Source organism: Drosophila arizonae, chromosome 3 (assembly GCF_054131065.1).
Source record: "Drosophila arizonae isolate 15081-1271.41 chromosome 3, UAZ_ARI_1.0, whole genome shotgun sequence".
In the NCBI taxonomy this organism is placed as follows: Eukaryota; Metazoa; Arthropoda; class Insecta; order Diptera; family Drosophilidae; genus Drosophila; species Drosophila arizonae.
The window spans coordinates 29,202,699-29,216,251 of NC_142923.1; the positions used below are offsets into that span (position 1 = coordinate 29,202,699).

The 13,553-nt window shown below is 37.3% G+C and overlaps 1 protein-coding gene across 12 annotated transcripts in view; it reads right to left on the reverse strand.

Annotated features, from left to right (window-relative positions):
* Lar (tyrosine-protein phosphatase Lar) overlaps positions 1–13,553 on the reverse strand; it is a 169,852-nt gene that overhangs the window by 121,941 nt on the left and 34,358 nt on the right. For 10 of the 12 annotated variants that reach the window (XM_089465717.1, XM_089465716.1, XM_089465719.1 and 7 more), the window contains one exon: positions 2,920–3,267. In XM_089465717.1, the coding sequence (XP_089321843.1) occupies positions 2,920–3,010 (91 nt within the window). In that variant the 5' untranslated portion in view covers positions 3,011–3,267. Of the gene's footprint in view, positions 1–2,919; positions 4,004–11,675; positions 12,148–13,553 lie in introns of all 12 variants that reach the window. The other 2 variants (XM_089465720.1, XM_089465718.1) reach the window with 2 other exon arrangements.

Below are 13,553 nucleotides of genomic sequence, written 5' to 3' on the forward strand. Positions count from 1 at the left end.
GTCATTAACTACGAACTCATAGCATATACATAGGTTAGAGAAATAAATTGATATAAATATATGGTATAAATATTAGAGATGAAGTGAGATTATTTTACCTAATTTAAGTCAAGACACTGTTCCTGTACGGTGTCTAACAGATCTATGAGTTTTCGTATTTAGACTCTCTAAGTGCGAAATAAATGATTGGAGTCCAATTTAATCTCTCAAAGTATTAATAAATCATTTTTAAAACAATATATATTTTTACTGGTAAGACGCATAGTTTTGCTAAATTTATAAGAGTATAAATTTTTAAGGAATTATCTTTATTTATTCATCGCAAAAATAATCAAAATTTATGTGCAACTAAAATGTTGCAGAGCAAGCGATGAAATTCATTCGAGCTCTAGCAAAGAGGGAAACTCTAAATATCAAATGTTTCTAGTTTTGATTTGGTGAAAGCTAAGCGCTAGAGCATTTATATATATAGATATACATATATATATATATATATATATGTATATAAATATATATATATATGTTCCTCTGTACATATATCTATTTTCATTCGGAATGAGAGCTGTTGTTCTTTGGCCTCACCTTTCGCACGGCTGCTTCATTGCATGAGGCTAATAAACAAGCGGCAGGACATTGCAGAAAAACGAATACGAAATGGCTGCAGAAGTTGCAGCAGCAGCAGCAGCGGTGGCAACAAAGGCAAATGTTGCACATCCTGTTGGCCAGAGGATTTTTTGTTGTACAGTTTTGTCGCACCTCCTTTTTTCATATGTGTGTCTGTCTGGGTATGTGTGTGTGTTGTGCTCGTATGAACCATTAAATTGAAATTTATGCGGCACTTTGCCGCGTGAAATGTTTGTACAACTCGTTGCGGGCTGCGGCTTTTCAGCAGGACATGCTCCGCTCCCCTCCGCTTCCGCACCCCCCACCCCGCACACCCCCTGGCGCCGTTTGTCTCCCTCGCATCTATATTGCAGCGGCCCTGGGCGTTGACAGAGCGACAAACCGTTAGACAACAACATTTGTCGACTGCAAACGGGGAGCCAGGGGCAGAGAGCAGGGAGCGGAGCATTGTTTAAAAAACATATGCAAAACTGTTTGCTGTTTGCCGTGTGTATTGCATGTAAATGGTTCTTCGAGAGCAGTTTCCCATCCCCCGCCACTCTCCTCGGGCTCAAAAGCCATGCCACGCCCCCTTTTTGGGAGTACACACGGAAACGCTTGCCGGCTAATTTGTCGTTTGTTTGAAATTATGACACAAAAGCGGCTCAGCGGCTGCCACTTGTCTGGCTTTAGCCAATTCCCCGCCTGCCTGCCTCCCCCTACACAGCACTAGGGCACAGTGGGCCACGCAGCACAAATATCAGCCACATATTTTTGGTACATTTTTCGCTTTGTTTTTTTTTTCCGCAACAAGTTTTAATTAATTTGCTTCAGCTCCAGCCCAATCTCGACAGCATTCCCGCCCCTCTCTCACCCACTCGGTTTTGCTCTGCATGTTCCTCTCCCTCTCTCTTTCCACCACTCTGTGATGAGCGGGACGACGCACAAAAAGTTGATGCTACGATAATTTGAAAAGTTTTCGCTTAGACAGCGACAGCGAAGTAGGTAGAAAATATCCCCTCTGGCAAATCCAAGCACCCTTCTCCATTATGGCTCCCTCTCCCTCTCTCTCTCTCTCTCTCACGCTTTTCGGTCCCGCTCTAACCTCAATGAGAAACCGAGAAACTGGCAACTGGCAAACTATATGAATACGACATGCTATATTAAGCCTCAAATAAATGCAGCGCCATAATTAACATATAGCAAAAGTTTTTGCTACACTCTAAGCCATAAGCTGCCGAAAACTAGTACAAGCGACGCCTTCGCCCGCCCACGCTCCGCCCACTTTAACCAAATAGCATTCGCGCTGACTGATGAAATATGACTTCACAAAACTAGTTTCTCTCAGTGCAGGGGGAAGGTGGAGGAAAAGCAATTTGAAATTTACAACTTTCGCTTGATTGAGCCAAAAAAATGAGGCGAAAGAGGGAGTGAGGTAAGCCAGAGGATACCCAGGTATTTGATAGGAAGATACACGCATACGTTTTACATTAATTGCCAATATAAGCCAGAGCATAATAAACATAAAGACAAACTTTTAAGTTCAATATTATCAATGTCTGCACACTTTTTACAGGAGACGGAGCCAAGTTTAATATTTAATAAAGATTCGAGAAATTTGACTATCATAATCGGACTGTGTGTTCATCAAGATGAATGAATGATGACAATAAGAATCGTGAAAACCTTTATTTAGAAATTATTTACTTGAGTTAGACTTACATTTAATAATTTCAGAGCCCAGTACAATATAAAAAAAAAATAAAAAAAAACTGAAAAAATCTGTGTATGGTATATGTTAATTCATTAAAAATCAGTAATCGACTCTAATAATAAACAAGACTTAAAATATATAATTATATTTAAATATATATTTCAAATTTATATTATTATGATATTCATTTAAAGTCCAATATTTGTTGATAATGATAATGTTTGGTTAAATGTGTTTCAATAAATATTTAAAAAATATTTAAAAAGACTACAAAGCTGTCAATTGAAATAAATTATATATGGGCGTATATTTGAGTACCGAATATTGGAGTTAAGCGGTAATTTAAAAAAATAATATTCGATAACCCAATTGAATATGTTTCAATACGTAATACATAGACGTAAGAATACGTAAGAAGTGACTTTACAAACTACTGAGTTGTCAACTTAAATGAGTAAAAAATACGTTTTATTCGATAATCAAAATTTTAATTTCCTAAGGATATATTTAATATTTAATAAAATATGCATATATATATTTTTTTCATTTTAATTTTTTGTAAATAGTATTTTTATTAGAATTATTGTTGTTTTTGTACTCACGGACTGCATCGACGGTCGCTGGCATCCAGGTAAGCAACAGGACTGCAAACAAGTTGGCTGCAACAAAAGTGGCTGCCACCTGCAGACCCATTATATATGTATGCCAAGGAGTGTGAGTGTGAGTGAGATAGTGGAGCTGTTGGCGTGCGTATTGCTATTGGTTGTGGGGGGAGTTTGTGACTGTTGAACAGTTGAGCGAGAGCTGTTTGTTGAATTTCAAGTTCTGATATGCTTGCGCGTTCTCCTTCTCTCTGGCTCGATCAGACTTACTCTCTTTGCTGATATGCTGTCTCGCTCTCGCACGCACTCTCAAGCCTTGCTGTCGACGTCGAAGCGACGCTGCACGCGCTGAATGCGTGACAGAGACAGACACAGAGAGTGAGAGTCAAAGTGTAGCGACAGTGTTGGGAAGTGTTGTAAAAAGAGTGTACGTTTTACGTATGTGTGACGTGTGAGTGTGTGGTATGTTTTGTGTGTGTATTGTTATTTTTTATAGCATTTAGTTTAATGAAAGTTTCGTTGTTGTTGTTGTTATGAATATGGTTTTCAATCGTTTGTCAAATACATTTGGCCAAGCCGAAAATCATCGGATATAACAAGATGTGTTAGCAAATGCGATGTCATCATCATCATTGTTGGCATAATATGGCGGCATTTGTTTAATAAAATACAAAACAACATTCAAGCGTGTTCAGCCCATGTGTCACGCCCATCGTTCCATTTGTTGTTGTAGTCGTTGTTGTTGTTGTTTACGTTGTTCACGCATCATTGTTGTCGTTGTTGCCGAAATAAGATTTGTTGGCATTATTATGCATTGACGTTCGATTCATTTCACACGATGTTTGACATCGGCATCAGCATCAGGATCAGGATCAGGATAATCATTGCCATGTGGAGGGAAGCTGTTGTTACTATACGACCAAAATTACCTGCTTACAAGTTGTACTAAATACTTAGAAATTGAACTCTTAAACAATATAGATAAAGATATGCAGTTTTATATTCTTCTAATTTATTTATTTATGATTTTTATTGATTTATCGATGCTTTCATTTTCTTTTGCTTTTGGTGGTTTCTTGAATGCCTGCAATAAGAGAAAGCAGATTGAGATATTTTATAATTGCAAATCCGTGCACATCCTTGACAAAGGATGTTGCGTGAATGCCAGAGAACAGACCTTTGTGTAGTTGTGTGTGTGTTTTTTGTGGTTTTAATGCAAGCCAAAGCCCATAAAAGCAAACGAATAGAAATCTTTCGTTTTCAGCTGCTTTAAGATATTCGAATTTGATAGATTAAAATATTTTAGGTACATTCTAGGCAGCAGTCTGTGTACAAAATCTACTTTTTAAAGTCATAAAGTAAATCATTTTGAATTGATTGAAAATTGAAAATGACTTTCAAGCTCATAATACAATTATATCAATCGTATTCCTTCATTGACTATTATACATCTTAGGGACGGCTTTATAATACCAAAGGTATACATTGCAGATATGTATGTCTATCGCGTGTCTATAAAAAAATAAAAAGATCCTATTACATTATCTAATATGTGGAAAGACAAAGTTGAAAAATTTGAAAAATCGAAGGTCTTGCATTGTTTTTCGCTCCAAAATTTTCCTTGGGTCTTATTCAAAAATCACAGCTTTCTGACGTGTTCTTAGCCTTCTAATGGGTGGAAGGAAAGAAAATCTAGTCCTCCACTGTAGCCAGGTTGCGGTCCCTGAGTAGACATAAGTATCGGACGAATCAGGGACAGCCAGTGAAAAAATCGCAATATGATATAAATATATTTAGAGCAATTTTTACATTTTTTACTATTCGTTTGGAAGGTCTGAAGCATGTAAAGAGACCAATTTGCACTCTAGTTGCAGCTAATTAAGCACAAGTGGCAGGCCTTAGAGTGCACCTGGCAGGTGGGCAGGCAGGTAGCGCATCAGTCAAGGCCTATTATTAGAGAGCTCTACGAACTAGACGAGTACTATGCGAAAAGCAAAAAAATCCGAGTTCGACAAACAAAAACAAGAAGCAAATATAATTGCAACAACTGCTGGCAATTAAATTCAGCTTAAAATGTCTTCAAACAGCGCCAACTTCTCGAACTTGCAGACAGGCGGGACAGACGCTCGGACAGGTTGGCAGGCACTGCCGAAAGGTAAATACAAAGTCGCTGCGCAATGGCATGAGCTTTGTTACTTTTGATTTCAGTTTCTTTCAGTTGGCTTTGCCCTAGGTTCTCGCTCACTTTGTTTACAACAACCAAAAAAAAAAAAAAAAGACTAGAAAAAAGAGTTCAACTGCTGGGCGATAGCTGTAGAGCTTAATTTTCAGTCTAGGTAAATACATATACATACACACATATATAGATATATATTTATATATATATATATGCTTTATGCTCTATATGCACTTGTAAAAATCAATTAAACTTTTCAAGTGAAGTTATAATGGCTGCCAACTCGATGTTGTTGTTGTTGTTTTTGCTTTTCTTATTGTTTTCATAGTCCTTGCATTGTTGCAGGAGTAGCTACTGCTGCCGCTGCTTTTGTTGTTGTTGTTGTTGCAGTTGTCAAAAGTTTTAAAATAATTGGATTTTTTTCAGGGCTCTGGCACTTGCTGTAAGCACAGAGGCACACGAAGCCCTCGAAAAAAAAACACACACACACACACACTCACACAGAAAAAAAACGCCATAAAAATTAAAATTTTCTTTTGTTACTGACAGCCAGGTATAGAAAACCCGAAAGAGAGAGCGAGAGGGGGCGTTTAAGTGTGGGCGAGCGAGAGGATAAGAGAGGGAGTGAGAGAGGGCGCAGCACTTAATGCTGACTGCAGTCATCGTCATCCTCGTTGAGCGTTACCCAATTTTCACAACTGAAGTTTTCAACACCAATTGCAAAACGTCAACAACAACAACAACAACAACAATCAGGCGATGCGATAAGAAGAAGCAGAACAAACAACCGAGTGGGCGTAGCCAATCAGACGCCTACAAGGACTCGTATGTGAACAGTGGGCAGAGCGAGGCAGAGACAAAGAGAGAGAGAGAGAGGCAGGTAGACATAGTCGCTGAAGTGCCAATTGATTTAATGGGTTTTATGCCACGCGGCCTGTCATTATCGCCAAAAGATAAAGACAAGGGCCGCAAATGCACTCGTACATACAGTATATAGTATATACTATATATACTAACTAAATATACTAGAAACCTTTATAGGTTACCTCTACAAAAAAGCCTTCAGCACACGCCCCACACACGAAGATCGACGATAAGCCATAAGGAGCAACTTTGCTTAGCCATTGCTGAATTGAAATTTATAATAGAGAAAATGGATTGATGGATAAATTGAGCCAATTTACCGTTTGTGTCTACCGTAGAGTCGTTCCACTGTAGATAGGTAAAATGTTTTCAATTACGTATTCCTCGGATGATAAAGCAGATAAAGTGGAGTGAAGCTGAATGACTAAGGTAGTTCCAACAAAATATAGTTGATAGCTGATGTCACTTAATAAATCTTCATCAATTTATGCATTATACATATATGTGTATATTTATTCAGATATATATAGGTATGTTTATTTGAATTTTTACTTTACTCTCTTTTAATTAGGAACTAGACTCTAGACATTAAACGATTTTTGATATATACATATTGAATACAATTTTGGAATAACTCAATTAAGATGTTCAATTAAATTTATATTATAGCAGACAGGATATAGCTAAAATACCCCATCGGCATCTGATGATAATATTTCCCTCCTTTTAAAGTACTGCTGAATTTTTAGTGCCTTCATAATATAGAGTCTAATTTGTCAAATTCCGAATATTTTTTTATTTCGCCATAAAGTTTTGAATATTTATTGATTGAATGAATACTCATAACTCTGATGGCCTTTAGTATTGTATTAAACTTTATTCCTTTGTCTCTGGCTATTGCTGCACTCTCATTAACTCATTAATAGATTTATCCCATAAATACATAGTAAATTGGGCTGTGATTGTAATTCGCCGAGTTGGTCTATTGCTTATTCTTAATTTATTGACTTCTATGTTCCCTAGCCATGCAATAATGCATGCGATATATATCGGTATTCGACGACAAGTAACGCAACAGACGCGGTATTATTCGTTGTCTTTCAATTCAAATATAACTTTCTCTCCTTATTTTAATATAAGACGATCCAGGCTCTCATATATTGATATTGAAATGCATTTAAAATATTTTAATCAAGGTAATATAAATATTACTGTTGAAATATGTACTGTACGTCAACACAGTTGACTGCATTGAAATTTGATAATTCCAGTTTTATTTGAACTAAGAAAATAAACAGAAATGGTTTTCCCTCGCGTATTGAGCGCTTGACAAGTCTAATTGATTAATACAATAACTCATTTAACTATATTTTATTCACACAAACTCTATGCAAATACGAAAATACAAAAGGCAAACAGATAATTTCTTATCTGTCTTTCTATTTATTTTTCCCTCTCATTATTTACACTCTGAAATCTTGCTGACTCTGTTTTATTCATTTTTTTTTCGTTCGTTCGTTCCTGTTGTTTCGTTTGTCAATTAGGCTAATGACATCCGATAAAACAGACATACATACATACACACATACATACATACATACATATATAAATGCATAGCTGTATATTAAGTGTATAATGCCATAAAACAAAGGAAACAAATGTCTGCAAATGGTGAAAGTTGACAGCAAGCAGAACTTGAGCTGTCACACATGTCGTATGCGTGTTGAGTGTCTACAAAATGAGTTTCCAACGAAAGCATAAAACAGAGCGTGCTGGACTGCCATATACCCTGTTGACAATGTTGGGGTATATAGAAGGCAGTGATGTGGCCGCCTAGGCTACCCCTCGTGCACGCTAACTTACAGGATATTTAAATCTGCGTGCGCTCTCGCAAAACTTCATTTAAATATTGCTTTGATAGTGCGCAGGCAAAAAGAAAAGAGAAGAAAAGAAAAGCAGAAATGGCCATAAGAAAAAGCAACAGCTTTTATGAAGGTAAGACGACAAAAAGCACGCAGGTGAAATAGGCGCAGTCGGTGGGGGAGGGGGAGAGTCGTGGCGGCAGCTGTCGACAGCAGTAGCTGTAATATTTTCCATATTCATTTTACCACATATTTTCCACTTTTTCCTTATTTTCATTTTGTTGATTTTTGTGTGTGTATTTTCTTATATTTTTTTATTTTCCTTATTTATTTTTTGTTTTTGTTTTTTTTTTTTTTTTGCTTTTTCCCCTGCGTCCGGTCTAATAAAAACACTTGACACCGAAACGAGAAAAGTTGCTTAAACAAAGTGCTCGAAATGTGAAGAAGAATGTGGGAATGCGAGAGACGAAGGAATGACAGCAACGAGATCAGGACGAAAAGGAGCTTTAAGAGTGCCGTTGCTTTAAGGCAGCTTTAAGCAGCGTCCTATCAAAAATGCGAAGGACTCGCTAACAACTGTAAAACTGCGTAAGACTGTGTGAAACTACTTCATCAGGCGCTTAACAGTTGATGTCCTGGCAGGTCCTTTGCCTTTTGCAAGCCAACTAACAATGTAAAACAACATAACTGAGCTGCTTGTGCTTGGCTTAACTGCAAATTATCTCTATGGCAAACAATCGAATGCTACAAAAGACAGGAAAAAAGGACAACCATAAAAAGCAGCACAAAAGTATGCTACAAAGTAGCAGCAGCAGCAGTTGTCAAAGGACATGAAAAAGGACCAAACGCTAGCATTTGCAGTTTTAATGCGCCAACTAAATGTTTCTCCTTTTCTTTTTTTTTTTTTTATCTTTGCTGTTGCTGTTGCTTCTGCTTTCCCCTAGTGAACTGAGAGTTGATTACAAATCCAATGCTTGGCTGCGATTTGCTGCGATTCATAAGAGTTCGAATATTAGAAGAAACGAAAAAGTGCATTCGCCAGAGAGAGAGTCTGAGAAGTCTGAGTCCTCATGCATTATTGAAGCCTGCGAAATGGGAGCGAAAGCACAGAAAAGTGCTTGACCTAAGACTTTAACTTTTTCCCTTTACATGCACTAAGTTTTAGGTAAAATGTCAGACTAGATTAGGGGTGGTTCGGAGATTTATATTTTGTTTCCGAGATTTTCATAAAATGTTAAAAATACTAAAGCGAACATTTAAAATTCTCATTTGTTAATAGACGGAAAAGTATAAAACTAAAATTTTCTATACTCAATCTAAATCTATTGAAATAAAGGCATGTAAAAGATTTTTATTATAGATAAGAGCATTTCTTATTCTTAAAAGTCTGATTGGTAAATTTTTATGCCATATGATATAAACACCTCTTTTAATATATATGTTTATGCATTTTTTTTTTAATACACAAATTATTTAAAACAATGTTAAAAATTAAAATGTAAGTTATAAAAATTTTTGATCATCTGCAATGTAAAAGTATTGTTTTCTTTTCATAAACTTAAAAATTTTCTCATATTTATATTTGGGTTTTCATTATTTATATATGCACGTATCTATATTTACACACGTAAATACACCCATATATATTTTTATATTTTTACTAGCTTAATTTTTTTATCTTACAAAAAACGAAAATATTTCAGTACTAAAGTCAACTTTTGATCTACTCTGATGATATTGTATGTATGTTCTTTAGATGTTGTATGTATTTATCATATATTATTCAAGCCGCATCTGCTTGGCTTTATAACTGCAATTGACACTAAATTTTTGGCCAGAAGCAATCTATCAAAACTGCCTTTGTGCGCTTTCACAGTTACACTTACAATTCACTGCCTGGAAATTCACTTACGGCCAACAAAAATCTATAACGAAAATGAAAGACAACAAAAAAAAAGCAAGTCTAACTGTGTCAATTTCTGGCGCATCCTTTTCTCGCCGGCTTCTGTTCCACAAAACTTGAGGACAATGTCCAGAGCAAACATTTCAATGCCTTTTGCACAGTCAACAACAACAGCAACAACAGCAGTCGCAGCACACAAAAAAAAGGCAGCAAAAAATCACAAATCTGCGCCCAAAAACGATTTAGGCCGCCACCAAACACACACACACAGACACACACACAAACAAAGAAGATGAAGAAGAAGCAGCAGCAGAGTGGACCTCAGTGCCTGCAAATTGTTGGGCGACAAACGCCGTGCCACGCCCCCCCTTTGGCCTAACTACAAAACTGCAAAACGGTTAACGCTTGCTTTAAGCTGGAGAGTGCCGCTCGTAAAAGCCAAAATGAAAATAGATAAAAAAAATAAAACGCACACACACAACTTCATTTTGTAAATCAATTGAATTTTCAATTGTAAGAGAGAAAACAAGTAAGAACGTTGCAGTCGGGCGTTACCGACTGCGGAATACTCATTCACATCCCATCAACAATTTAGTAGTTAAGTTTCGTTCTAATACTGTAGAATATACAGGTTTTTCCGATTTGCCACGCCCCAACTGGGCGTAGACACCTCATTTTTGGTCAGTTTTTAGAATGAGATAACGTTACCCTAACTGCAAAGTTTGAATGCTTACCCTAAAAAAATGTGAAAATTACAGGGTATTTTTCGATATGCCACGCCCCTAAAGAGGCGTAAAAATTATTTTTGGGGAATCGATAGAGGAGGCTACCAGTAACTCAACTATCCAAATTTGAAGCTTCTAGCTATTATACTTTAGGAGATATAAACTTTTGCGGTTTGCCACGCCCCCTGTGGGCGGACATATATCCGACAAAACTTTTTGGTCTTGGGTGATCAGTCCGAGTATATATACAAAATTTGAGGTCTCTGCCATCAATAGTGTCCAAAATATAGGAGAATTTAAAAAATCACTATATCTTCAGGTCCGATTTGCCACGCCCCCAACGGGCGTAGACTTATAATTTATCTTCAGACTTTATAGAATCATACCATTAGCTGACGTGCAAAATTTCAGCATTCTAGGTTTACAACTTTAGGAGATACAGTTTTATCCGATTTGCCACGCCCCCAATGGGCGTAGATATATCCGCCATAGCTCGTGATCTTGGGTGGTCAACGCGGACCTACATACCAAGTTTCAGCTTTCTAGCTCTTCAACAAACATGATTTCTGGTATATCGGAAAATGCATTTTCCGATTTACCACGCCCCTAGTGGGCGGATCGGGAAAATTTTAACACTTTATAAATCGGAGATATACACGAGTATGTGTTCCAAATTTCAAGTCTCTAGCTTCAATAGCGCCGAAATAGATTGCGTTCATACGGACAGACGGACGGACGGACAGACGGACAGACGGACAGACGGACAGACGGACGGACAGCAAGACGGACATTGCACAAAACCAATATACTGATTCACTTTCGTGAATGAGTATAAAAAGGCGAAGAAGGTAACATAAAAGTCAATGCGGGCACAAATAAAGGAAACGACACTATTACCAAGGACCAAACAGCGGCAGCAGCAGCAGCAGCCGGCAGCAGCTACTCGGCCAGGACAATGACACAGGACAACAGCAAACACAACAGATTTAGATTTTGGGTTAGTTTCGCAGCTGTCCCTTTTCCTCCCCTCCTCGCTCACAGCCCTGACCTGACCCTTGCCCCTTCCCAATTGCTCTGGAAATCGTTTGATTTTATATAGCTACTTTCTTTTTGTCAAATTTCTACGCATTGCATAAGCTGAAATGTGTAATCTTTACACACACACACACACACAGAGCTTTATTCTTGGCATTCATTTATTTCAAAATTAATAATTAAAGGTTTACCAGTTTTTCAAGCGTTTAAAGCTTCAGCTTTAATGACCTCGCGGTCTGCGTTGCAGAATTGTAGAAGGAAAAAAATAAACAGTAGTAGTAAAATGACAAGCGAAATAAGAACCGTTAACCGGCACACGGTAAACACGGCACGTTGCTTGGCCGTAGCGGGGCTGGGTGCGCGAGGGGTGGGGCTTAACGAGCATTAACCGAGGCAAAGCCGAAGATGTTAACGTTTTTGCACTACGAGACTTTTAAACAAAAACAAACTTGCCAACACACGCAATTTATTTTCATTAATTTTCGTTATTACAATTTTTTGTATATTTTTATTAATTTTTATTTATTTTTTTTTTTTTTTTTAATTTTTGTTGTACTTTGTTGTTGCTTTTCTTTTTTATTTGTTTTATTTTGTATTTTGTTCACACACCGCGCGCTCAGTTTCTTACAGGCTGGTTACATCCTGCCAAATCCCGAAATTGTACTAAATACGTACAAAACTTTTACGATTGGCCAAGGCTCAGCACCAGCCGCGCCGACCAGATGGCGCGTGTGTGAGTGTGCGTGTGTGTGACTGTGTTTTAGCGTGTGCTCGGCTGCCGAGCCGGAGCGAGCGTTCGTGAGCGAATAAAAGCATTCGGCCAGCGACTGTGGTGAGATTCGTGCGAGTAACCGAAATGACATACGAAGCGACAGAGAAAGCAACTCAAAGCCAAGCCAACAAAGAGCGCAAATTGAAATATGAAGCCACTCAGTGGGAATTAACACTCAATTCAGTTAAAGAGCGCACCGGCTATATAGCCAAGCAGGCAACTCAAAGCAGAGTGCAGAGTTCAAGAGACTTGCAGCTCAGCATTGCAACTGAGCGAAAAGAGTTGAGTTGAGTTGAGTATGTGAAACTTGCCAAAGTTTAAAATAGCAACTCTTAACAAAAATTGCGGAGTTATTTATTAAAAAATAAAATAAGAAAGGAGTTTTAGACGTCGTAAAATAGATTTAAAATATTTTAGGGTTTACTATAAAAATTTATATGTAACATAATTTTTTTATTTTATTTTATTTTTTATTTTTATTTTTATTTTTTTTTTTTTTTTTTTTTTGTAATATAATAAAATATTTATCCAAAATTTTGACTGTAATAAAAAAAATATATATATTTCTTTTTAAGATTTTCGCTCAATTCTGTTCATAAAAGAACTTTCAACGTTTGACTCGACTCATTTCTAGTAACTTAAACTACTCAAAAATAAACTTTAACTGAACGTAAGTAAGAGCATCTCAATGTTAATTCTTTTGACAAGGTATATTAAAAACCCTCAAAAGCCAAGTGACTCAACTCAATGGAAAGAGAAGTAAATTGTACACTCATTAGCTCTTTGAGCAGATTGCACAGCAAACAACACATAGCAGAAGAGCTCAAACAATTTAGTACGACAAGCTAAATAAACCCAAGTCATTTTACTTTCAATGCAAGAGTAAAGAGAAGCCCACGACTCAACTCAACGCTCAGCAGCTCTTTGAGCTACGTTAAACTCAATATCCAACCGAAAGCAACTGACAGACTCTTTGAGCAGCTCACTTATCAGAGTACAATTCAAAAATAAACTCAACCCGCAACAAATGCAAGCGTTACACTCTTTGAGCTGTTTGAACAGTAGAGCACAGAGCTAAAAACCGCCATAGCTCGTGATCTTGGGTGGTCAACGCGGACCTACATACCAAGTTTCAGCTTTCTAGCTCTTCAACAAACATGATTTCTGGTATATCGGAAAATGCATTTTCCGATTTACCACGCCCCTAGTGGGCGGATCGGGAAAATTTTAACACTTTATAAATCGGAGATATACACGAGTATGTGTTCCAAATTTCAAGTCTCTAGCTTCAATAGCG